This window comes from Megalopta genalis, chromosome 6 (genome assembly GCF_051020955.1).
Source record: "Megalopta genalis isolate 19385.01 chromosome 6, iyMegGena1_principal, whole genome shotgun sequence".
NCBI lineage: Eukaryota > Metazoa > Arthropoda > Insecta > Hymenoptera > Halictidae > Megalopta > Megalopta genalis.
Genome location: NC_135018.1, coordinates 17,762,071 through 17,789,937, shown reverse-complemented (window position 1 = coordinate 17,789,937; position 27,867 = coordinate 17,762,071). Strand labels below are relative to the sequence as shown.

General features: G+C 45.7%; 2 protein-coding genes across 3 annotated transcripts in view; one reads left to right on the top strand and one right to left on the bottom strand.

The window, feature by feature from the left end:
• The window catches only part of crp (transcription factor cropped), a 216,983-nt gene extending 196,588 nt beyond the window's left edge, over window positions 1–20,395 (top strand). For both annotated transcript variants that reach the window (XM_076522972.1, XM_076522973.1), the window contains exons 3-6: window positions 6,407–6,557; window positions 9,187–9,455; window positions 9,567–10,012; window positions 10,174–20,395. In XM_076522972.1, the coding sequence (XP_076379087.1) occupies window positions 6,407–6,557; window positions 9,187–9,455; window positions 9,567–10,012; window positions 10,174–10,516 (1,209 nt within the window). In that variant the 3' untranslated portion in view covers window positions 10,517–20,395. The remainder of the gene's footprint in view (window positions 1–6,406; window positions 6,558–9,186; window positions 9,456–9,566; window positions 10,013–10,173) is intronic.
• Window positions 8–3,978, bottom strand: LOC117228158 (acyl-CoA Delta(11) desaturase). The gene is made up of 5 exons (XM_033483879.2): window positions 3,604–3,978; window positions 3,397–3,527; window positions 2,042–2,247; window positions 1,711–1,896; window positions 8–616 (listed from the first exon to the last, which is right to left on the bottom strand). Exons 1-5 carry the CDS (start codon window positions 3,830–3,832, stop codon window positions 331–333), a joined length of 1,038 nt encoding a protein of 345 aa, XP_033339770.2. The 5' UTR covers window positions 3,833–3,978; the 3' UTR covers window positions 8–330.
• Window positions 20,396–27,867: the final 7,472 nt, after the last annotated feature.

Below are 27,867 nucleotides of genomic sequence, written 5' to 3'. Positions count from 1 at the left end.
GCTGATATAACATAATAAATTGTTTTATTTATACAATTTTGAGATCGATATGTTGCGCGATGGTTTACAGAATGAACAATCGAATAATTGCCGGACACGAAGTACGACCACCTTCGATCGCTTCACTTACAAACATACTATGTACAAAGATTTGTATTTTTAAGCGAGTCTTCGTAATTGTACGAGTCAAAAGGCATGGGTCTACTTTATTGCCACCCTCCCCCGATTACAATTCCCCGCTGCGAATACAAGATTGATGAACAAAACGATGTCGGTCGATCATCGAGTTCTCGACAACGTCGCGTCCAGCTCGGATCAAAGTCTCGTTTGTCACTTGATGCGCGACTCGTCCTTCGTTTTCGCGTTGAACGTGTTGACTACGTCCACGAATGACCCGTCCCCGTGTCTCTTCTGATGGCCATCGACGGTCTTCGGTGTCGCGATTTTGAGATCGTAGGCGAGGCCCAGGTACGCGAACAATTCGAGGATTTTCGCGGAGATGCTGTACGGTGTGTCGGTCATTCGGTAGTCCCACGGGAAGGCGTGATGATAATTGTGAAATCCGTCGCCGAGCGTGAGCAAATTAGCCACCCTCGATTCCGCCGCTTGAACCCTCCTGAAACAATCGAACGGAGAATGTGGGCCGGTTTCGTAGCCCGGTTTTCCTCGCCGGATCTCTTCCCGGACTAATCTTTGCATCGAATCGCCTTCGATCGCGGCACCGTTTCACCGACAACTATTTCGCCGACGTTGTCAATTAACCTTTTAGGTACGGCTGAATTCTGCGCGAGGCTATTTCTCTGGACGGCAGAGTCTGATATGTACTGTACAGAGTCTGATACTGTATATACAGAGTGTCCCAAAAATGTCTCGCAATCCGAAAGTGGCGGGTTCCTCAGACCATTCGAAGCAACTTTTTCCTTTACAAAAATGTTCTCCGAGGCACCGTTAACGAGTTATTAACGAAAAACAGTGACCAATGAGAGGCGATCTCGGCTGGCGCGAGGCGATCGAGCCAATGAGCGGAACTGGGCTTCGCGCGCTGGTTGGCTGGGCCGCCTCGCGTCAGCCGTACTCGATTCTTATTGGTCACTGTTTTTCGTTAATAACTCGTTAACGGTGCCTCGGAGAACATTTTTGTAAAGGAAGAAGTTGCTTCGAATGACCCGAGGAACCCGCCACTTTCGGATTGCGAGACATTTTTGGGACACCCTGTAGACTGTTGTAAATCGATGCGAAGACAAAAGAAGTGTGAAACAATGCATATGAAAACGATTATTTGGTTCAAACGATGAACGAGTGAGCTACTAGAGCAAGCCACTATAGTGGCGCGTCGTCCAGAGAGATGACATCCGCGAAAGCCACTATAGTGGCGTGTCGTTCTGAGAGATGACATCCCCGGAAGCCACTATAGTGACGCGTCGTGTCTAAAAGGTTAACCGTCGGCGGTGAAAAGCGCCAACAATGTTTACGTCTACGCTCGTTTCGCATCTATGTTTGCCTGAAAATCGTACCGAATGATCAGAAACGGCAGGTAAACTGAAAGTCAATGTCGCGGTGGAAGGAGCGTCGACGAGAACGAAAACATCGTCGGTGATTTCATCGCGCCGGTTAATCGGTATTGTCAACGAAACGACCATTGACGGTGATTCGATAGCAACCATTCCGGAACGTAGAGCTTAGCAACTAGCATCGAACTACTTTATTTACTTGTCGTAGGGCTTGCTACCCTCCCAATGCGCGAACGAATTGATGCTCCACGTCGCGTGCAAGAGAGTGACGTAGGGGAGTATGTAAGCCACGAAGAAAGAGTTCCAGAACGTTTCATCCCAAAAGTACATCGGCACCCAGATGGGCAATGCCATCCCGATCACGAAGTAAACAGGCAGGAAGTACCTGAAAAAAGGAAAAGAAAAAAGAACGGAACGCATCGAAATGTTTCTTTCGGGTATAAAACGTGTTCGCGGGAGGATCGGTTCGAGCTTTTTTCCCCCGCGATAAATTCGCACATAAATTCGTGCACGTATAAATTGGTATTCACTTGTGCTGGAACATTAAGAGCTTGTCCTTCTTCATCTCGGACCAGTCCATCTCGCGTTCCTTCTTCCGCAGCAGGGGGTGTTTCTTCATCATCATCCAGCCCATGTGAGCGAAGAAGAATCCTCTGTTCGAGTTATGGGGGTCCAGGTCCGTGTCGCTGTACTTGTGGTGCAGGGTGTGGTCTTTCACCCACGTGAACGCGCTGTTCTAAAATTAGTACACGATACCTTTCGATCGCCTTGAATTCTGGGGAAACGTTTTCGCGGCGCTCTTTAACCCTTTCGGTACGAGCGCGCTGTCAGCCGTGACACCCCCACTGTACGAGGTGCCGCGCCGAAAATGCGCACATGGACTGACAGGGTCGGTCCACTTTTGTACGAAGATTTTCTCGAGTGTTAAGTAGTAACTGTGCTTAATCCGTTTCTCAATCTTTTGTTTCCTGTAAACATTCTGTACAGGGCGCCTATAATATGTTAACCCTTTGCACTCGAGTGGTGACTCTGAGGCACCATTAAAATTGTTATATCACGTTCGAAGATAATTTTTATATTATAAAAGTCTAGACGTAAGAAAATTGTTGAAAGTCTAACTGTTGTACGAGTCGCAAGACTATAAATTTCATACGCATAAAATGCACTTTGTCATATAAAATGGAAATACCGTGAGTCAGAAAAAAATTAATTTAAACTTACAGTTAAAATGGCTTCGAGTGCAAAGGGTTAAAATTTATGAACAAGTTTCGAACAAAAATTTAACCTCCAATTTTTTATTGGAATCCTTGTAAGAGAAGACTTTATTAGAATAATTTCTAATATGTCAGAAATATGGCTCGCATGAATGTCAGATGTATGCGGCACTTGTCCATACCGGTCATCGGATGGATGCCGGTGTACAGGGTGTCCCAAAATTATGGTATTTCCGGGGAATGAGGGGTTCCTGGGGTCATTTGTAGCAACTTTTTCCTCAGCGAAAATGTTCTACGATGCTTCGTTCACGAGTTATTAACGAAAAACACTGACCAATCAAAGACGAGCTCGGTTGGCGCAAGGCAGCCGAGCCAATCAGCGGATCTGGGCTTCGCGCGCTCGTCGGCTCGGCCGCCTCGCGCCGATCGAGCTCGCCTCTCATTGGTCACTGTTTTTCGTCGATAGCTCGTGAACGAAGCCTCGTAGAATATTTTCGCTAAGGAAAAAGTTGCTTCAAATGATCTCGGGAATCCCTCATTCCCCGGAAATACCATCATTTTGGGACACCCTGTGTGTCTGGCGCTCGGCCACACAGTTGACCAGATGGATGACGGATATATCCGGCGCTCGTACCGAAAGGGTTAATGGCATTCGAACAGCGCGCGTTTACCTGACCGGTCGCAGTCTGGCCCAAAACGAGGATCAGTCTCATAAGAGGCGTCGCTTTGTAAGACTTGTGGGTGAAATACCGATGCGCGCCTAATCCTACTCCTATGATTTGGAAAGTGATCCAAAAAATCGCTGGAAAATTGAATTTTCAAATGATCGAATCCGTTCTCGAGGGCGCTACCGCTGCGCACAGGGCGGCGGCACTCACCCCACATTATGGTTGCCCATTTGGCATGGACGAACGCGGTGTGGATGCTGATCAACCATCCTATCTGGATCAGAACGTGGAACACAGCGTTCGGCCACATCACCGAATGTTTGTAGTTCAGATCGGTGCCGTGTCCTGGTCTTTCCACAACTTCCTCGACCTCGTACGGGACGTCTTCGTTCTCGTTGTCCTTTCGATGGACCTTCTCGTGGTTCGTTTCCGTGTCCATTTTCGCGAAACGATTTGTCGGCCGGTATTCAACGGTACATAAAGAACGCGGAACTCGATTGTTATACGGTTTCGATTAAAAGTATGGAACGCGCGACCGGCAACGATTCCGGCCGATATCCGACGAATTATAAGGACAGAACTTCGAGATCGTTGAATCCGCGCGAATTTATATATCGGCGGTATCGAGTCCATATTCACGAATCATCGTATTGTTCTTCGACATCGTGACTTACAATTAATTAAGTATTGTACTTTTCCCGTGTTTTCGTTAATCCGTGGGAAATATGCGCGAGAAAATCGTGTTCGCTTCCTGTTCTGGAATTACAAAATATATACGAAGGCGGTCGTAAATATTTTTAATCGCAGTTTTGTGTCCTCGCGACTTAACCCTTTGCTCTACAAACACGTCTGAGACACGTGGCCAGATAATCCGGCCAGAAACGAGAGCCGTGACGCGGTCGGGCCAAATGTAAACGTAACTATTGGGTTGACAACTAAGTAATTGCCGATTTCAGTTATAGATGTCTCTCACTCCCATTTTTATGATATCCGTAAATGTTGTATTATAAAATTATTAGTATTATTATTATGTTATTTTTTATTATCCGTGAACGTTAGCAACGGGACAAATTGAATGCAACGGTCAAGGAAAAGCGACCACAATGCTATAGTTAGCTTGCTGACTTTTTTATCACCCAAGAAATATAGTTCAAATGTTATTTCAGTTTTCTAAAATGGCACCAAAGTGGTACCACCGGCATACAATAGATAGTTTTTGCATGGCACCAGCGTGGTGCCACCGGACGGCATAGTGTTAATATTGAAACCAATAAAAGGAGTAGCCTCAGTCTCAACGAGGAGGTTTTGATAATATATTGGGTTGGCAACTAAATAATTGCCGATTTCTGTTATAGATGTCTCTCACTCTCATTTTTACGATATCCGTATATGTTATATTATAAAATTATTATTATTATTATTATTATGTTATTTTTTATTATCCGTGAATGTTAGCAACTGGACAAATTGAATGCAGCGGTCAAGGAAAAGCGACCAGAATTGGTCAATCGTAAAGGTGTCATTTTCCAGCAGGACAATGCTAGGCCGCACACGTCTTTGTCCACTCGGCAAAAATTGATGGATATTGGTTGGGAATTGATGTTACACCCACCATATAGCCCTGATCTCGCGCCATCGGATCACCACTTATTTCGATCCCTGGACAACTCCCTTCGTGGTAAAACTTTTAACGACGATGACGCTGTAAAATCTCGCTTAACTCAGTTTTTGTCCGAAAAGGATCAGACTTTCTACGAGCGTGGAATTTTCAAGTTGTCAGAGAGACGGCGAAAGGTCATCGAACAAAATGGAAAATACATTACAGATTAAACTTCGTTCCAAGTAAAAAAAAATTTTTTATTTCATTGAACAAATCGGCGATTACTTAGTTGCCAACCCAATACAAACACTCTCGATCTGCTGCTAGAATTTCGGGCTCCCGAAAATTCTCTGGGCCCGAAATACGCGGGAATATTCGGAATAGGCGCCCGTAAGGCCGACGAGTTTATTTCCATCGTGGTCATTTCCCACCGCGTTCGCAGGAAGCGGCGAAGACACTGGGGAGGCTGAAGCTCGATCATCGGTAGAGGCATCTGTTCGTCGGCCACCTGTCGGCAGGTGCAAAACGTACGGCCGGAGCCCGTTACCTTCGACTCGGTATCAATTGGCCCTTTTGTTTTCACCGGTTCCTCCACCGGTTCCCGTTTTACTACGCCGTAGTACGTTCTACGCGCGACGCGAGACCCGAGAAACGAGACACGAGATACGGGACACGGGACACGCGATAGTCGGCTCTCTCTCTCTCTCTCTCTCTCTCTCTCTCTCTCTCGCTCTCTCTCTCTCTCGCTCTCTCTCTCTCTCGCTCTCTCTCTCTCTCTCTTTCTCTCTCTCTCTCTCTCGCTCTCTCTCTCTCTCGCTCTCTCTCTCTCTCGCTCTCTCTCTCTCTCTCTCTCCGGATGTTATCGACTCGGGCCAGACCGAAGTAAAACCCTTCAGGGTCGCGCGGCGTGTAAACAGGAAGCGTCTTCGAGTTTCGGGAGGGAAGCCTCCGACGGGGCTCTCGCGAGTAACGCACCCACGCGCCGCCGCCATTGCTCCCCTTCCGCCGTTTCCCTTCGAACGCGACACGAATTCTCCCTCGAATTTCAAGACGCGACGGGGCGAGGATTATTAATCAAGAATTCGTTTCGTCCGCCTGGCTTTTTGCGGCACGAAAATCGAATAAAATGAAAATTGATTGAATCATCTTCGCGATTTACATCGAATCGCGATGCCTCGCAATGTAATTAAGGAAGCGAGCTGCATGCGCGGAATTAATCTTCGAAGGCGGCTTATGAATATCAATGAAATGCACATATTCATACCCTGTTCGATGAACGAACGAACGAAACGAAACATTTTATTAGCGCAACTTGTTCATCATTGTGCCACGCGTTCACCGCCGAATCGCGGAACGCCGATTGCACTTTAGACGACGAAGATCGTTCAACGGCGCCGTGCTTTATCGTTTCAGGCTGCGATACTCCAGCAGACCGCGGAATACATATACCAGTTGGAGCAGGAGAAGACTCAACTGCTGTCGCAGAATTGCCAATTGAAACGATTGGTGAATCAGCACGAGGGTGGAGATGTTCCGATAAAGAAACGCAAGCCGGATAATCAAGGTGAGTGTTCCGCGTTTTAAATCATTTCCGTGATCGCGCGTTCCTCGTGGTTCGACGAATTTAACATTCTTTTTTTTCTAGTCGGGATTATTATCGTTTAACCTTTTAGGCACGACGCGCCACTATAGCGGCTTCCGCGAATGTCATCTCTCTGAACGACGCGCCACTATAGTGGCTTGCTCTAGTAGCTCACTCGGTCATCGTTTGAATCAAATAATCGTCTTCATATGCATTGTTTCACACTTCTTTTGTCTTCGCATCGATTTACAATATACAGACTTATCTTAACAATATGACTGTTAACAATATAACTGTTAAGAATATAACTGTTAACAATATAACTGTTAAGAATATAACTTTTAACAATATAACTGTTAAGAATATAACTGTTAAGAATATAACTGTTAAGAATATAACTGTTAAGAATATAACTGTTAACAATATAACTGTTAAGAATATAACTGTTAACAATATAACTGTTAACAATATAACTGTTAACAATATAACTGTTAACAATATAACTGTTAACAATATAACTGTTAACAATATAACTGTTAACAATATAACTGTTAACAATATAACTGTTAACAATATAACTGTTAACAATATAACTGTTAACAATATAACTGTTAACAATATAACTGTTAACAATATAACTGTTAACAATATAACTGTTAACAATATAACTGTTAACAATATAACTGTTAACAATATAACTGTTAACAATATAACTGTTAACAATATAACTGTTAACAATATAACTGTTAACAATATAACTGTAAACAATATAAGTGTATCTTAACAATATCTGTACTTTGTACAATACATATCAGACTCTGCCGTCCAGAGAAATAGCCTCGCGCAGAATTCAGCCGTACCTAAAAGGTTAAATCATTTCCGTGATCGCGCGTTCCTCGTGGTTCGACGAATTTAACATCTTTTTTCTAGCCGGGATTATTATCATTCGACGAAGCGACACGCGACGAAACGAAAATTCTGGTGCGACGATCGGCGCGAGCAGCTCGCCTAGCCGAGTCATCGAGGAATTTTTTAATTTGCCGACCGTAAGCGGCGCGCGAAGATTAATATCGAAGAATCGTTCGTCATTTTCGCGGGAGTAATTACATTCTTGGGGACCGAGCATCCTGCCCGCCGGATATTCCGTTCGTTTCCGTTCTCCGCGAGAGGGAAAAAAAGTTCGATCGATAGAATCGGAGACACGCCGGTTCGCGTTCTCTCTCGCGACTCGTCCTTCAATTTTCAGGCCGTTTAACCGCGAGGCGAGGGCTTTCAAAATTCTCCTTCGGCTTGTAAATTAACACTATGCTGCCGTCCGCAGATCTTAGATATGATTCGTTTGTTCGACGCCGGTATAATAGCTTGGAAATTTTTAGGTTTTAACACGTCGAGCGCCACGCGGATTTTTTAACCGTTTGCGTACCAGATGGTTCTGAACAAACAGGATCGAGAAGCGCCGAAGAGCGCAATAGCGCTCCTTCGATTATGTGTCGAAAAAAGCCGAAGAGCGTAATAGCGCTCCTTCGATTATGTGACGAAAAAAGCCGTAAAACATAAAATAAAACGTTACGAATGAAAATATATGTACTATTAATTTAGAATAGGTAACAACAAAACGCAAATTGGATTACCGACAGCGATGCGACGCGCGACGTATACATGCGTCTGAAAGACCGAGCACGTTTCGTCAAATTTCGGGTGGGCCGTAAGTCGTCTGTTTCGGCCAAATGGCCTGGCTTTTCTCGACACAAAATCTGAAGAGCGCAAAAGTGGCTCGTGGCACGCAAACGGTTAAGGAAGTCCCCGTCAGGCCACGCGCGCCGCTTAGAAAATTAACATTACCGAATTCCGGGAAAAAAAATTAGCAGCATATACCTTACAAGTTATATAAATAAATTTTAAATAAATTTCCTGTAATTCCATAAAACAGTGTAAATTTTATAGTTCTATATCATGTTACACGCTGTCACTGTTATTTCCGCAGTACGATGAGTGTTACGATTCTCTTGTTTTAACCCTTAACACGTTGAATGCCACGGGGGTCACCGGTGACCGGCACTTAATACTATGCCGTCCGCAGATCTTAGATACGATTCTTTTGTTTGACGCCGGCATAATAGCTTGGAAATTTTAGATTTTAACAAAAATTTCGAAGATGGCGGTAATATAAATTCCTAAAATTAAGATAAGTCATCCAAGAATTTTCGTACTTAATTCTTAGTTACTTAGCTTTGTTTACGAGTTATTAACGAAAAACACTGGCCAATGAGAGGTGACGGTGCGAGAGAGAGAGAGAGAGAGAGAGAGAGAGAGAGAGAGAGAGAGAGTCCACGAGAGAGTCCGCAGCACGAGGCTTTGACAGAAGGTCGGAACGGACTCGGGCCGCGTTCGAAGTATCGAACAAGTCACGAAGCGTGAACTTTCCGAATTTTTTTTATTACGTAAAAGTGATATTTTTAAGAAAAACGCTGCTCACCTCCACTTTAGAACGTCCGAAGAGAATATTTACTAATTTTTCGGACTCGAAATAGTATGTAGTTTAACCGTGACAGCCGTATACATAATATAACGATATATATACATGTACATATAACCGAGTTCCCGATTTCAGGTGGTGTCGTCGTCAGTTTGCCGATGCACGTCAGCGAGAGCGGCGACGAAGGATTGGGCAGCATGTCTCCGGAGCCGTTGTCGGTAATAACGGTGACCACAGAGGGACATTCCGTGGTGAACAGCAGCGAGGTGGTGGAGCTGAGACGACAGTTGGAAAGGGAGCGCCACACGAGGCTGCACCTAGAGAAGCAGATGCGAGCCATAGAAAGTCAACTGTACCCGGACAGATTCCGGGACAGTCAGCTGATCACTTATCAGCCGCACGAGGTACATTTTTGTGCTTGCCCTCTTCTGTTTTAGAGATACGTGTAACGTACGGCGAACCTCTTTAATCCGTATCGCGGTTAATGATAATTCCGTGCCGTTTGTCGCGCGCAGGTGATCGAGCACACGGACAACGTGATCGCCCAGGAGACAGAGGAAGCCGTCGCGGCTCTACAGGTGGTGTCCGTGGTGTCCCTGCCGCCGGTCGGGTCGACGCAGACCGTAGAGACGTCTAGTCCGGACCCGAGTTCGCCGCCCCTGTCGCCGCAGCCCGCCGACATGGTGCCCGAGGACATCAAGGAAGAGGACGTGGAGCCCGGTAGCCCGAAGATCGTCGCGTTCACCCAGAGCCAAGGGTTCGCCGCGATCGAGGAGCAGACCACCGCCGACTCGTTCTCCTCCGCGAGTCGCGTCACGTATTCGGGGGATTTCAAAGGCTCGTCGCCGCAGTACATCACCGCGAGCCCTAGCAGGCCGTTTTCTCCCGCCACGGAGCCCCAGCGGTTACCCAGCGTTCTGGAGGCGGCGATCAAAGCGGAACCCAAGGTCGAAGTAGAGAGGTACGTGCGCGCGCGCGGGCGCTCGATCGCGCTGGTGGACCACCGGAGACCCAGCGAGCGAAAGAGCGGTGTCGTGGCGAGAGGTTTCGTCCTCCTCTGCCCTTGCCTTTTGTCCCTTGTCCCGGAGAAACTAACGCGCGGAACGAATCGCATGATTTCAGGCTGCCCTCGCCGTCGAACTCCCTGGACGACGGAACGCCGCAGGCGAGGCTGTATCTGGCGAACACGTCGCGGCAGAACCTGGAGACGATCGTAGAAGCGATACGTCACCTGGAGGGCGACCACCTGTTCAGCGACGAGCCGGCCGGCGTTCAAGACGTGCCGCTGGCGTTGACCAACAAACAGACGGCGAACAACCCGTCCGGCAAGACGTCGGCGTCCTCGCCGTCGGCCTCCTCGACGTCGGCGAAGCAGCGGCTGCTGCAGGCCGAGTTCCTCCAGTTCCACAGGCAACAGCAGCAGACCCAGCAGAGACCGGGTGTGATTGTGGTGAAACACTCGTGATCGAGAGGCGTGTCCCGATCAGCAAACTGAACGCGCCTCCCGCAAGTGGCAAGTTCGTCTACGCTCGAGAAAGAACGGTTCTTCTCGCGAGGCGTCCAGCGGCGACCAGCAGCGACCAGTGCCCCCGAACGGTCGAACAGACCACGGAGAAACAATTTTTCCGTCGACCCCCCTGGTCGTCACCACCGTAAAAGACGCTCGGGCAAGGCCTCCTCGCGTCCGCGGACCGCGACGATCAGCGCCGATTAGCGCCGAGCCGATCGAACACGTCAAAACGAGTCTGGCCGGCGTGTTTTCGTATGTTCCTACTGCCCGTTGTCCGCCTTTGTTTCGACCGACTCGATCCGCGCGGACCCCGTACAGACCCGTCGTCGTTCGCAGCTCTGGCGATTGTTCGCGCGAAACCTCGCGACGCGACGCGACGCGACGCGGATCGACCGACTCTAAAACAGCGGTTATTTAACGGCGACTCGAAACGAAGGTGGGACCAAGTCGAACCTCGACGAAAGGATCCTCGCCACCGAGTTGTCGAAACGTTTCCCCGCCCACAACATCCTAACACACACGTCCTCCAATTCCCAGTCACTCGCCCCGCTCTTTGTACATACTATCGACACGATATTTCCCTCTACCTTCGTTTTCGAGGTCTTGGCTCTTCTCGCGAGAAGCAGTCCCGAGGACCCGGCGCGTTTCCCGCGTTCCCCGCGAAACCGAAACCTCTCGCTAGGTTCGTTTTGCCGCCCTATTCGACACCGCTCCCGCCCCAGCCCCGGTCCCGGTCCCGGTCCCGGTCCCCGTTTTAATTGTCTCACGACCTTCGGCCCTCCGATTCCCAGCAAACCAACCTCCTCGTCCTCCACCTCTACCTCCCTTCGCGAATCGAGACAGCGAAGCGGGCGTTTTTGCTCCTCGTGTGCTACGAGGCAGAATTTTCATTTTTCTAGAACTTAATGGACTTGCTATCGTAACGATAATAATATTAATATTAATAATATCCGTAGGTGATAAGATCGCGTACGATGTACTCTACCGAGATACACATACATACCCACGACATATACGTATATACGCTGCCGCTGAAGAATATGGGATCAATCGTTCCACTTGTTTCGCGAGGGAATTAAGTTATTATGTATATGTACAAACTACTGTTTTCGATCGCGGCGAGGCGTCGATGCCCGCGAAGCTTTGTTCTCGAGAAGGCAAGCCCCGGAGTACGGCGTCGCCTCGATGGTAGACCGCTGGATGATATCCGAACCGAGTAACCTCGACAGATTGACTGGTAGCAATTTCTGGACAGAGGGAGGAGAGACCCTCGAAGGTCCCTTTTCTTCTCGAAAGCAAAGATTCTTCGCGGGCAGGTTAATGTAGATGGGGCACTCGCGCGGCTTGCATACCCCGAGAGAGTTAGTACATTCGGTTTGAGAAGAAAATTGCGACGCTACGAACGCTAGATGCTAAAAGACACGAGACCTTTTCAGTTTCATTCGTACACTGTGAATATCAACAACTGCACCGCGGACTTCGTGCATTCGATCGAACTCGAAGGCGATAGAACCAATTGCCCCTGCAAAGGTGTGCGGCGTTCTCGCGGCGGGGCCTTTCCGGAAATATTGTAAAAAATGAACGATTTCCTGAAAGCTGCAGGATTCGATTGTTCCGAACGCGTTAGAAAAATCTATCTGTGTTGCGAACAGAATGTTTCATGATGTTCGTGGAATCTGCGGGCCGATTGTAAGCGATCCCACAGTACTGAGCGGAAGTGTACATCTATACGATCCTCCGGGTGTACGTATATGTAGATATATATATAGAATAACAAACGTATGCGTCCTATGCACATATATGTATACTATATGCGCGGGTATACATGTACGTATATACGTGCATACTCTTCTACGTTCCTTTCTTTTTCTTTTTCTGTTTTTTTTTTTACGTTATTACGAGGATTTAAAAATGAGAAAATGGAATCTATACACTGACGACGCGTTCAGGAAAGGAATCACACTTTTGACCGGTAACATGCTGTTTTTTTGTTTTCTCGATTTATTCGCGGGATTATCACCGCGAGCGTGACGATTCAATCGAGTGACAGGGGACGTTGATTGAAAAAGGAAAAAGATAGAAAGCAAAACATTATTTTGCACGTACATCGCGCCACTCTAAGCATCGTCGAGTATCGTACGTGCACCCGTGCTTCGCGTCGGACACTCATTCGGGATGCACACGCGAACAATTCGGAAATCGTTTAGACGAATATGTACACATGCTCGCACACGCGTACACAGAAATCCACGCCGTTATCAAATTCAACGTCGCTCCACGAGGACCCGTGACGGCGCTACCATGACGGAAATTTTAGATAATCGATGAACGTGTAACACGATGACTGATATAAAACGATGACTTTTCATTTATTCGGACTATCGGTATCGATCAAACACGAGATCGTATCACGGATACGGTTCCTCTCGTATATTTCTTTGGGAAACGCTCAGCGTGGTGTTTCACGATAGCTTCGGAGGGTTAAGAATCTGTGCCAAATATCGAGTATCCAGACTTTTGTTCCTTGATAGATGTAGCGCCGCGATGGCGGATCGGTGCACCGGACGGATCGGCAGCTGCTCGAGGATCGTTCGTCCCCTACGCGATACGTCGGCACGTTTTCGAAGCGACTTTTTCTACCGTGAAGTTTCTTTCTTTTTTTTTTACAAAACACGACGTCCAGATATATCCGTCTGGCATCGATCCTTTCGACCAATCGATCGTCGAGCTGACCCGCGAGAAGGACGACGCCACGATTCGGAAGCAACTTTCCCTCGAACAATCTCTTTCTACAATGTTTCGTAAACATGTTGAGCGCGGACGTTCGTCACCGATAGACTGTGCAGACTTTCCACGTGAACGGCATTTTTGCTCTCTCGAAACTCGGTAGTACCTCGAAATGTATCTGAGAAAAGTTCAATAAGACTTATTGTTTCACCGGAGGAGTAGAACCTCCGATGATCTCCGACGGAGGGAACGAACTTGTTCTCTCGAGTCGGCACACAAAACTCTACATTCGCGTAAAGAGCCGCGGTACGAGCGTGTTAAGATTAAGGAAAGCGAAGAGCGTGGAGTCCAGGATTTTTTCGTGCCTTTCGAGGGGAAGAACGATCGAATCGAAGAAGATTCTCGAAACCGATCGCGGCCGGTGAACCATCCCGTGAATGGTTTCGGGGGACGAGCTCTCCCATCCGTTTCGATCACTCTATTTCTCTTTTTCTCTCTTTCTCTCTATCGCGTCACTCGAATCGTAACTCGTTTGTTTTCATTTTCCGTTCGCTTTCTCATTCACCGGACGACACGAACGACCGATCGCGAACACCCGGCGTTAACACCGAGTTACCTTGAAATCGCTGGGAACAGCTTCTCAGAGTACTCTTCGTTCGCGGATGTACAAAACTCGTGGCGCATGTACAAAACTTCGGTGTGATTTTTTATACGGTGCAAGAACGACTCGGGGATCCTAATTTTGGTCGCCTCCAGCGCGACGACTTTCGCGACGACTTTCGGTGCTTCTGAGCAAAGTATTATTTAGGTTTTTAAGTGTTCACTTTGTTTCCGACGAAACGCGAACGCAGCGAACGCTGCTCAGCGATATCGATCACGAAAATTTGCCTCTCTGCGGTCCCGGTCGATCGTTCCAGCACCGTTATAAACGCGCGAAATGTTTGAACGAATCTTGTACGCTTGAAAGCGCTCGCGGTAATTTCAACGTAACTCGAAGGATCCGGCAGACCAGCGGGTCTGTAACAGTGCCGATTCGCGGTGCAAAATCTTTCCTTTTCGCAAGTGCGCATTTGGTTCGCGTGTAACGATCCACGATGGAGCGCGCGCGCCGGTAGCAATTGTCAATTTTAGGTAGCCGCAACCAACCAATTGGTTCACCCGTGAGCGCTTCCATTTTCTCGTCGACTTCGTCGACTCCCAAAAAATGATCTAGGATTAGTTTGAAAGCGGCAAGACACCGGAACGTTCCCTACACCCATCCGGGTACCACGCTATCGCAATATAAAGCTACTCTCCGCGGCGTCAACATTCAAGAACCAGGCCTATCTTTCGGCCTCGGCGAATTTGCAGGCTCTCGTGCCATAAACGATCACAGCTTTCTCGCGGAAATCTCTCATCATCGAACACCGATGCCGCACCGACGCGTCGCGAGCTTTCCGACCAGTACAGAGCCAAATCCGCGGCTGTTGCTGGTCCCGTTTCTCGCAGAGAGAATAACTCCTTTGGCTCCGCCCACGCAATTTCCATCGCGTCGACCACAATTATCTGGACAATTATCGGTCGCGTATCAGCGGTAGCTTCCCCGAAGCGGTCACCCTCGAGACGTCGACGATTTTACCGGTTAATATCGGTGAGCACTTGCGCGAAGGATTGGCCGCGCGCGGAGTCGGCAAAACACTGCAGAGACGCGAAGACGACAATTTGGTAAAGAAAAGCGGACAAGCTGACAAACAGACGGGCAGGCGTATCGATTAAGCAGACTTTTAGTTAAACGTTTAGCGGTTAGATTACGTAGGGAATAGACGAGTACACGAGCGAACTACAAGCAAGGTTATTACTCTATTGTCTATCTGGTATGATAAATGTGAAAAAACGCTAATCCGTAATTGTACTGTGTGTATATAATCCTATTTAGCGACGTTCTACCTAAAAAATGATGAAACGAAAATATCGAAAAGAAGACGAGCGTTGCGATGCCGAAGGGACGGACAAAGCTTGCGAAAAAAGGATAATCGACGAAAAAAAAAGAAAAAAAAGAAATGTAATCCGCGAAATAATCGATCCCGTTTTCGCGACCGAACCGCGGACCTTCCTCGCGCGCGCGCGGCAGGCAAACTTTTTCTACCGATCGTTCATAATTTTTCTACGATTTTCCAACGATTTTCCAATTCACCGTTTCGACCCGTTTTATCGATCGAGAACGACTCGATCCCGCGACAGCTACGAAAACGGGATCGCCGATCCAGCGAAACCTACGGATGATAGCGTGTAATCGATGCAATTTTTCGGTTCGGCCGCTCCGAACGGAGCGGGGTTACGGCATCTCGATGTCCGCGCGAGGGCGCACAAGGGCCTAACGAGACGAGACGCGAGTTTCTTCGATCGTTCTAATCCTCATCGCACCCACCTGTACATCTCTAAAACATCCCTCACGCACCCCGTCCCCGCCCACGTCCGCACCAACCCCCCGATTTCCCGTTCGTTATCGCTCGTTTCTACGCCTCGACGATTTCTGTTTCGTATTCGAATCTCCGGAACGATCCTCCTGTACGTTTTCTTTGCTCCGATTCAACCCTCGCGTCTACGCGACTTCTTCTTTTTTCCTCTCTTCTCCGTGTTCCGTCGATGCGTTTCTTGCCACGCGATCGTATCATTTCGGTATCGAGAAAATGCTGTCAATTATTTTCCGACGCGCCGGTCATTGAATCCGATGATCGCCGATGAACGAAGTGAAAGCTATTTTGTCGAATTACCGGTTGACCTTTTAGCGGTTGCATCGTTGCATCGTTGCGCGCGAGATGTTTCTCGTCGCGAGCGTACGCGTGTATCAGTTTGCGTTTCGTTGCAACAGGGAATTCGAGCCAGCGAAGACGATATATTTCGCGTGTACCGATCCAACTGTTGACAACGATCATCGTGCGCAGATTAAAGCGGTGTTACACGCACGGACTTCGCGAATCGACGTCGACGCGTTAAGTCCTGTTACACAGATTGTATTCGGCTAATTTATAATTAACGCGTCGTCGTCGAGATTCGCGGACGTTGCCCGTGCTTGACGCCAGTTCCTATCGGAACGTTGAAGATTGTTAAAACGCAGGAGGATCCGATGGCAAGAAATCGATTGACTAATTCAAGCGCTTCCATGGATACTTGTGGATCAGCGCGTGTAACGTATACGAGAATGCTCGCGGGTAGATTCTGAATTATAATGTCGATGAATTCGTATTTGCGTTCTGTGCTCCCGATTCGCGGTTCAGAACGTCCTAAAATCGGAGTTCAGAGCGCGAAAACGCGGATTTGGTTGACGTTTGCGCGATGTGTTTCGTTTCGAAATCCGACGGTTCTTCTGCGGGTGGTCCCCGTTTCAGAATGTTACGACGATAATTTAGAATCGCCCTGTAGATTTTGAACGAAAACGCATGATCGTCGATCCTTTCGGACGTGGTAACCGTGACATTTTCTTTCTTTTTTTTCGAAATTCGGAAACCTCGTCGGAACAAGAGCGAAATTATTTCTCGCTTCGCCTTCGCGTCTTCTTTCTTCCTTTCTTTCTTTCTTTTTCTCGTTACCACGTGCGGATGCGTCTCGAGAGAACAAAAGAAAAAAGCATAAAATAGTTAAAAAAAAAAAGAAGAAGAAGAAGAAGAAGGGAGATGAATAGAGAAACAACGAGAAAATGGTTTTCGTATGGTGTTTCGCGATGATGAAGGTTCTATACACCGCGAATCGCGAATCGCGATACTCGATCGGAAAGAAGAAACTTGAACTCTGAAATTCGCTATTTCGGGGACGAGAATAATAATATTCGCGTGTTTAGCGTGAAATGGCGGGAACACGGGTTTCCCCGTGAAATAGGAAAACCGCGAGGTAGACCGTTGACTTGTCACCGTGATAACGACGCTCGATCGAGACGAGTTTCTTTTTTATCGTTGACTATATATAAATTATATATATATATATATATATATACATACATAGAACTATATATGCGAAACAATGGCTCCTATAAATTCTTTACAATTTCCGTTAAGGGAGAGAACGAAAGAAACTATTACGGTTCATGCGCGGAATCACGGATAGTTGCTAAAACGAGAAACGCTGATCAAGAATGACTGAGCGGATGCGTGTGTACAAGCGTGTTGTATGCGTGCATGTACGTGTCCTGTACGTGTTCGTATTTTTATTGCGTGAAACACGGACGAAGTGTAGGGTAGATCTAACATTTGTTTACTTTTCAAACCCTCCGCAAAACGTTCTCGCGTCGGTACCAGCGACTCGCTAATACAACTTTTCTTTTTTACCGACCACACTTTTCTCGAGAATGGGACAAAAATATCTAGTTGCGGAGGGTTGTATGTTCCATCGTAATAGGGTATTAGAGAGATTGAGATTGAGAGAGAGAGAGAGAGAGAGAGAGAGAGAGAACGCTCTGACGGTTTATCGGTATGGAAAAAATTTTAGTATAAAATAGGGAACGAAATGTTCAAGTGTATCCATGGCTAAGTCTCGTTTGGAAAGAAGAAGAAGACGAAACAAAGTTTATATATCTAGACTGCGGATCTTTGTGCATTTACGGCGCGTAGCGAGAAAAAGTTCATAGTATTTTCACTTTATCGTCGCCGCTAAGAGAAAAATCTCCTCCTCGTCGACGGAATGAAATACTTCCGACGTTCGGATTCCCATGAAATGTAAATCCGAGAGGACGACGGGAATTCGCGTGAAATTCCGCAGTTTATTTATATCGTTTTTGTTTGTTTGTTTGTTTGTTTTTCAATGTTATCCCCCGTGGAAAGCGTCTAATAGAATATTAAATCTATCCCGCACATCGTCTCCGACAACAGGAAAAGGAATCGGAAGAAGCGACGAAGACAAAGAAGAATCCTTTTAACCTTTAGGCGAGCGTGGCTGTGCGGATAGCGAGCAACTAATTAATTAATTAAACAAGTTTACTATTAAGACTAAGTCGATTTGTACTCTTTTCAAGGCAAATGGCGACTGAAAGCTACGCTCCTCGATCATTCGACGCGAACATGCAATTCAAATGAAAGGTACGCGACGAAAGAAGATAAGAAGAAGAAGAAGAAATAGAAGAAGAAGAAGACGAAGACGATGATGACGAAGAAGAAGCGAGTGCCCTACAGTTTGCGAGGACACGAGAATATTTCCCTGAGCTTTAAGGATCGAGAGAGCGGTCTATTTTTCTATGGCGCTCTGCTTTCGGTCGCCACGGGCCGACAGGAGGTGGAAGAATAAAAAACACTGTGTATAGAATAAGTTCGTAAGAGTTCGTGAAGACGATCACGGGAGCATGCATGGTCGGACGAATGATAGAGCCACAACCCCGGACGAATGATAGGCACGTAGCAAAAGTGGAAGTTAGGGAATCACGAAAATAGTCGAACGATTGATTAAATTTCTAGCGAGCTGGTTCCGGGAAAATTTCGTCGTTTTTCCCCGAACAGAACTGAAGTAGCGTTTACGAGATGGGCGCGATAGTTTATAGACGGATCTTCTGATTGTGCGATTGTGTGCCCGCGTGCGTGTATAACTGTAATTTGTAGATCGATCGAGACACGTTCTACTCCGTGAAGTATAACTTGTCCCGGGTAGAAAAATACAGTTCTTTCTCCTCTTCTTACGAACGCAGACTCTGTTTTTTGTTTGTTTTTTTTGGAATTGTCCGGATAGATGATCGCGCGCGAGCAACGGAACCAGTTTATCGAGAAGAGCTCTGGGCATTATTCGTTCGGAAATATTATTCGCGTCGTGGTACGGTCGATCCTTCTCCATCCTTGCTTGGTCGAATTTATCCAGCGCGAGATCCGACAGGAAACGCGAATTCTGTCCGAGTCTGATCTCTCAAACGTGGGCGCGGATGTCTCTGCGCACTGTGGAACGAAAAAGACAAAGGTCGTTCCAAAGGTTCGTTGGGTTTTTTCGACTAGCGTGTATGGTCCTCGGCTAGCATTTACTAGCACTGTATGGTTTATTTCATTCGGGACGAACCGGAGATAGGAGGGGAAGGTCACGTGGACAGGGCGGAGCGATCGCGGTGGTCTGCTTTCGCGAGAAAAACGAAGCATAGACCAGAAAGCTTGGTACAAAACTGCGTTACAAACAAAATGAGATCGTGCGCCGTTCGATCGGCCAGGAATCGCAGGCAGGCGCGAAGGTGTAGCAAATCGAAAAATCGCAAGGTTTCGCGAAGGGGACATTGTAACAGTATTATCGATGGACGAATACGACGTGTGTGCATGTGGCGTGTACGTATGCATGATGATCCTCTGTTTCTTTCCGCCTTTTCGGTCTTCTTTAACTGACCTACTTCTCGGCTACGAATCTTTCGAAAGGCGTGCGCGCGCGCGCGTGGGGTTGGAAATCGTTCGCGCGATAATTTGCGAAACCTTCGTTTCGCCCGCGAATCGAGTATATATCGGCGACCGAGCGGAGATCATTTTCGGAATGTTTCGGCGAGCACGAGACTACCAAGACACACGGTATATATTAGTTGTTAAGCGTCGAGTATAACCGAATTATTTATTGTTCGCTCCGACAGTAGCTGCATATTTTTTTACGTTCGCTCGTCCGTTCGTTCGTTCGTTAGTTCGTCTGTTCGTTCGTCGGCGAGTTTTTTCTTTTTCTTTTTCTTTTTCTTTTTTTTTTTTCTTTTGTAAACACCGGTTCGTTCGACCAAGATCGAATTGCCCTTGCACCCTTGCAACAAACGCACGACACCGAAAGATTTTTTTTATTTCAAGCCGCGTCCGATCGTTAAACGAAAGGAAGAGACGACAGGATTTATTCTCCTCGAGGAACAAGTATTATTATTTCTTCGTTCGACGTTCGATGTTTCGTCGATCGTTATTCTCGTTTCTTTCGGCCGTGAGATCTTTCTTGCAAGCGTGCCCGTACTATTTGCCACCCCGCTCTCCACCCCACCCCCACCCTTGTGTATTTTTTAGTTATCCGTAAGCGTTTTCGTTGATGGATGGACACACCGATATCGTCGTTATCGTTGTTAAGATTTCTATATTAAATCTCAGCCTTATGATTATTTACAATGAAGCAACATACTATTCACAATAAAAAAAAAGGTCATACCGAGAACAGTGGACTTTTAAGTTTTTCGATTTTTTTTATAACACGCATTTTACGATCTCGCGTGCCGAGAACGTTGATCGATTCTTCTGACCGGACGAAAATCTTTTCGCGGAAGTAAAGAGAGAATCGCGGCGCGCGCGCGGAACACTTCATTACCGCGTGTCCACGATCCGGTCAATCGTTATCGTCGAATTTACCGGGCATTCAATGCCACAACCACTGTAGACGTAAAGATAATAATTTAATAACGAAGTGGATATTCGATCGCGCTCGCCGGGCGAGACACGCGTCGCGTTTCAAATGGACGGAATCAAAAGCGCTAGAAGAATTTTTGTAACAGTGAAAAAACGCCGGTGTTCGCGCGTATCTTTCGAAGACTGTCGTTTCGATCGTCTCGAGAAGAAATCGAAATCGATGGTGAAGCGATAACGGGATCGTTTCGGCTCAACCGATCACGAGTACGGTTTTCACTTTAAACCGGTCTGTAATGCAGACTTTCTGTGTCCCGAAAATGTCTCGCGATCCGGAAATGGGAGGTTCCTCAGGTCATTTGAAGCAACTTTTTCCTTTGCGAAAATGTTCTCCGAGACTTCGTTTACGAGTTATCGACGAAAAACGCTGACCAATAAGAGGCGAGCTCGGCTGGCGCGCGGCGGCCCAGCCGACGAGTGCACGGAGCACCAGTTCCGCTCATTGGCTCGGCCGTCTCGCGCCAAATGATCTCGCCTACGATTGGTCACAGTTTTTCGTTAATAACTCGTAAACGAAGCCGCGGATTGCATTTTCGCTAAGGAAAAAGTTGCTTCAAATCACCTCAGGAATCCCCTACTTTCGGATTGCGAGACATTTTTCGGACAGCCTGCATACTTTCACGTTTCCCTCTCTCCGGTCCGATCAAATTTTACAAATATCACCGACAGATTCTAACCGATATATGAGCCGTTTATTTTGAAGGTGGCATAAGTCACTTTACCGTAATGAAAAGTGGTGATTTTGTAATGTTTATACGAAATTATTTATACTGAGAAAGATATCAGTATCCTGAGATAACAAATACAAGTAAATCTTCTCGAAGGTTAGCATCCATATTTTTAAACGTGTTAAAACGCAAACCGTTAAATATATCGACTTGAAAACAAAGTGACTTATGCCACTTTCAAAATAAACGGCTCATATATATGTATATAAAAAAAGAGAAGAAAACAATAAGACGATCGAATCACATTAAATTAAGCTAAATAAGAGAAACTTCAATAAGACACGATTCAGATTTCGATTTCGTTCCGAGCGTATTTCGAGTCCGGTTCAAATTTCTAACGTGCGATTTTTATAACACGGTGTTTGTAATTTCAAAGTTTTTAACGGCATTTAGAGGTTTCGCGAGATGATCGAGGAGATGATCGTATAGGGTGGTTTGCCGCGAGAACGCGCTGGCAAACGACTCTAAAGATCTTTTCGAAATCGTTGGAGGACGTCGCGCAGAGAAACGAGCGCGGAGATCGAAATGAAAATTATTCCGTTTTGGCATCGATCTGCCGACCAACGTAGAACCATAAAACGTTCCGTGGGCTGCCGGAAACGGCGGATTCGCGGAACGAGTCGCGATGCAATTTGTTGAAATCGTTGCGAATTAGCGAGATCGTCTCGATGCGGTGGAACGTGGCAGGAAGGAGAGATAGCCGGAATCCGCGCGTCTCGACAAGCGGATACGAAAGAATGGTCGGGAAACTATTTCGCAGGGACTAGCAGCAGAGCAGTAAAACCGATTCTCGAAGAAACGGTGGTGGCTTTTATTTAAACGGGCGTTTCGATTCGTTGCTGCAAGCAAATTGTTTTCCGTGTAAGAATCGGATCGCCGATCGAGAGAACGCTGGAGCTTTTCTCTTCCGTTCTAAACGCGAGGCAACGCGAGGCACAGCTTTTTTAGATTCGATTTCTGTTTCGCGCGTCGATAATTCTCCTTTCCCGAGAACGAAATCCGTTCGTTCCGAGCGCGCTTTCGATCGTTGCTCGGCCGTCGTCGCGTCCGTTTTGTAGATATCGTATATTTATTTGCATCCCTTTGTTTCGAGCGAGCCAATGACTTCCAACGAGAGAGGATAGCTTATATTCCGGTCGTCTTAAAGTATTCAAACGGGAGCCGTCGGGACTGTTGGAACGACGCGAAAAATTAGCAGGCGTAAGGGTATATGTGCGGGAAACTGGACGACGACACCGGAGGTATGTCCCGGTGTCGCGCGCGCGATTCCGCCTCGATTCGGTGATAGCGAGGCGGACGACGATTTTCGGATCGAGATAAGACGAGTATACCGCGAGAAGCGCGATATAGGGAGAAGAACTAGGTAGTCGATTGAGAAAAAGAAAGACTGCGTGAATGGTTGTACGTGCGAAAATGGACCTTGTATTCTAAGCGTAATTATGAACAAACGAAAAAACAATATACGCGTATATACATATATGTATATTTGTATGTATATGTATATATAAACGCAGGGTGCTCGATTTGAATCTACGAATGGGAATAACTCGGTTTGCGATATTTGCGCTAGCAATATCCGCTAGCAATTTTTGCGCTAGCAATATTTGCGCTAGCAATATTTGCGCTAGCAATTTTTGCGCTAGCAATATTTGCGCTAGCAATTTTTGCGCTAGCGATATTTGCGCTAGCAATTTTTGCGCTAGCAATATCCGCTAGCAATATTTGCGCTAGCAATATTTGCGCTAGCAATTTTTGCGCTAGCAATATTTGCGCTAGCAATATCTGCTAGCAATATTTGCGCTAGCAATATTTGCGCTAGCAATTTTTGCGCTAGCAATATCCGCTAGCAATATTTGCGCTAGCAATATCTGCTAGCAATATTTGCGCTAGCAATATCCGCTAGCAATATTTGCGCTAGCAATATTTGTCTCGTAAATTGATCATTTTTCGACATTTTGAGATCTGATATCTTCTTTGTCGGAAACGATGGACCGAACCGAAGAGCGTTCGAGTAAACAAGATCGACGATCGTTCGTCCCGTGCGCGTCCGCTTGCAGAGAAACGAATTAATGGTCAGCTTGTAGCCGCCCCCTTGTCGAATCGTTAATTTATTAATCAATAATTTTTAATCGTTAATTTCTGCGGGGAAACAATTTCCACGCGGCGCGCGATCGACGAAGTTATCCTCGCGTACAGATTGAAATCGGGCGGCCTGTAGTATGCGTACGCGTGCGTGTATGTATATATACATTTATTGAAAAGTGAATAGAACACACACCGACTGCACTGAATGGGCGTCTCGAGCGAACCCTGGGAACGCAGGTTGCCATATTGTTTTTTCTTTAGTGGCGCTCTTAACTCTTCCGGGTTTGCGATCTCGCGCGACGGCCCGCCGGGGACACCGCGCATCGACACGAGATATTTTTTAAATGTTTAAACGTTGAATAAGAAAGAATTACGAAACGACGCGATATAGTCGGGGATAACTAATTTAAAAAGAAATAAAAAAAAAGAAGAAGAAGAAGAAGAGATGAGATATCGATTGGTCGAGAGGATATCGACGCCGACGGTGGGTCGCGGGGTCGCATCGTGTCGGTCCTCGAAGAGTTGGGCCCGACTTCCTGTTCGCTCGAGACGGCTCGTAGGATATAAGCTGTACTTGGTTACTATATTAACGGGCGGATAGAAAAACGCCGCCGCCCGCGTCGGACGAGAATTGCGCGCGCGCGGAGAACGCGCTCGGAGCGGGTGCTGTTTCGTGCAAACGCAACGCCGGGTTCGGAGAGTCTTGGCCGTATTTTCCAAAGAGTCGCCGAAGCGTTCGAAACGTTCTCGGCGCGAATCGTATTCGACGAATGGGGAAAAAAACGTGAACCGAACGCGTCGACCGCATCCACCGTGAACCGTTTATTTCGAAACGGATGACCGACACGACGAAAGAAGAGTTTAACTCGCGTGAAACGGACGGCTTCGACTGTGACTTTCGACCCGCGAACCCGGTTTCTCATCGAGCAGAATATTATTATTCGAGACGATATAAATTCGATCTTTCCGGATAATGTATATTATATTTGAGAAAAATAATTTATTCTATTTAATAGCCTATATACATATATATAAATATATATATATATATATAAATATATATGTATATTTGTATATATTATTATTATTATAATAATATATATTATATATATTATATAATAATATTATAATTATATAATTTATATATATTATATAATAATATTATAATTATATAATTTATATCATAATTATTAATAATTATAATTATATTACAATTATACTATATTATAATTATATTACAGTTATATTATATTATAATTATATTACAATTATATTATATTATAATTATATAATATTATATAATATAATAATATTAATAAATAATATAATTAAAATATTATATTATAATTATATAATATTATATAATATAATAATATTAATAAATAATATAATTAAAATATTATATAATAATTATATAATTATATAACATTATAATTATATTATATAATAATAATATATATAATATATATTATTATTATTGTATAGACGGCGATGAAACGTTGCACCGCGTCCAACAAAAAACGACCGCGAGGATGCGACGAACGAGACAGGGGGATTAGACGGGAACGAAACCGACGGAGATACAAACCGGCGAAAGAGGAAAGAATTGATGAATATCGGGGTGATGAGAGGTGGAAGTGCAATGTTTTATTGTTACAACGTATGATTCCACTAGCGCGATGCACGGAACGCGGCCACACGAGCAGGAAACAAGTCTTCATACTATTTGCATATTGCTTTATTGTTATACGAACATTGTAACGGTAACATTAAATATAGAGAATATTAATCCGGCTTCCGGTGCTTTCAAGACATCCGTTAAAGAGAAAAAACGTTGTCTGCATTACGTCCGTTCACGGCCGAGCACGAGGACCGATCTTCCCTTCTTTCCGAGCGTCGGCCGAAACGCGTCGACGCTCGACCGCGAACACCCTTTCTTTCCGGTTCGGATGCGTCCGTTTTCCAAACAAATCCGCGTATTCATTCTCATTCGACCACACGCTGCTCGATCTCCACCGTTCGAACCGAAAGATCGATTCTCGTGTCTCGTCCTCCCCGACCGCCTCCTCCAAAAGTCCCCGAAACCCTCCGAGGAAACCTGGAACCCCCAAATGCCCCGTTCATTAACGCACTGGTTATGTCCACGCATTCATGAACTCACACACCTCTCTTCCCAACAATTGTGTCTTGAACTCGCCGGTATGCGTTCTAGCTATATCGCGACACGTTCACGTACTATTTACAAAGTCAAAGAGTATTTCGATTCGTAAGACGACATCTTGCGTTCCCTTCTTTTTCTACGTACTTTGTATATGCCCGGATCATCATTCATTCGAGAACGGTGTACGATCATCGAGCGGTGAAAAGGGATTATTTACGACACGCGTTCATTCTTCAGCCGATCGATCTAATATTATTCAGCCGGGACGGGTGAACGGCCGCGAGGACCAATGTTCACCGGTTCTCCCGGCTCTTCGGGTCCTCGTGGCCGTTCATCCGACAGACTTGTAGTCCTCGCGCGACAAGAACGCGCCTTAGCGCTTGCGTTCCCCCTCCTAGCAGCTGCCCCGCTGCCGCAGTCAGTAAGAGAGGGGGGATGTGAGCGCGAAGGTGTCGCCTTCTTGTCGCGCGACGAGAACGCGCTTTCGCGCTTGCGTTCCCCCTCCTAGCAGCTGCCCCGCTGCCGCAGTCAGTGAGAGAGAGGGGGAATGTAAGCGCGAAGGTGTCGCCTTCTTGTCGCGCGAGGACTATAGAATTAGAGACGATGCGATTCGACATTGTTTTTCTTTTTTTTGTTTCCACTTCGCACCGTTTCTTGGGTCGTGGACGTTGTGTAGTCATCCTCGAAAGCGGAGATCGTCGTTCGAGGATGGTCTGATTTCTCTGGATTCGTTTTACAGACCGGAAAGGACGAACTCCTTTCTACGGTTCTGCTATTTCTTATCCGATGAAATTCGAATCGTTTTTGCCACGGCATATCCTCTTTCTCCCAGCTTGATCACGATGGTCGGACACATTGATCGCGCGACCCTAAAGACTGTAAACCCGTACGAATCGAGTCGTATCGTTTCGTAACATTATTATTGTTCTTGAAAAAAAAAAAATAACGTATAGTAAAACCTCGCAAATCTGTCGACGTTGGTGAAGCAATCGACCGGTTTCTTAGAAACTAGACACAGGCATTGGATTGCGCCAATAGAGAAGTACAAATTATTAAATGAGAGATAGAGAGAGAGCGAGAGAAAGGGTGAGAGCGCGCGCGCGTGTGTGTGTGCGTGCGTGAGTGAGAGAGATAGAGAGAGTGAGAGAGAATATTTGAGAAATAATGAGAGATTGCGAATGAAAGAGAGACTAAGAGAACGTGCGACGATGCGAGAAAGTGAGACTGAGCGAGCGAGAGAGATAGAAGAACGGCAAATGCGATTAAAATCAATCATTCGAGAATGAAAATGTGACCAATAACGAATGAGGTGTATAACGTCTGATCTTTAGTTTCATCGCTTTTTATTCATTACCTTTGATTATATTATTGCTTGTAATATTAATTCGAGATACCTTGAATACAAAAAGTAATAAACAATGTTAGCCCGTCTCTTATATTTCGTATCCCACATGTTTCATTTCTTTCGATAATCTTTGTTCCCATGTTTTGCCTGCAAGATCTATGAAGATGACAATTTTACCCTTACTCGTTCCACTGTTTTATTTGTTGTATTTTTATTTTATGAGAAACAGGTAACAATTTATTAATAAAAGTATTAATTTATTCTGTAATTTTGGCATTGTCTGTACCCAATGGAGATGCATATGAAAAACAGGGAGAGATTTAATTTTTTGTTTGTTTAATCTTTCGTCATTTTTATTTTATAAACATACATTCACGCCTTACGCGGGCAACAAGAACGTATAAGTAATTTTTAAGTTTTTTAGACCACACTTTTATAATGTGTTTCGAAGAACATTAAGAATAACAGGTCGGTTGGCTTATTTATCTGATAAATAAAATCATCTATAGTGTATTATCTAACAACTTATAAAACCTTGAATTGTGTTATAATAATATAATTATATATATAATATTATATATAATCATAATAATATAATTATAAAATCAAAGAATTGTTTGCTCGAGTACTTACACTTGTTGTCGATGCATCTTTAATCTTCTCAATACGCCAACAGAAGTGGTTGTTAGATCTGTAATCAAAGTTAAGCGATAGAACACAGACATTTATGTATGCGTAAGTCTGATATCGTTTCTAGCTTACTTCGACAATCTTGATATCAGCAGTAGATGGATAAGAGAGAGTAGAGAGTTGGAACTATGATCAATGATCAGAGAAAGCCTTCGACTTTCGTCGAAGCGACAATGAGGGAAAGAATAGAAGTGTCGTCCAATTATCCTACTTAAAGT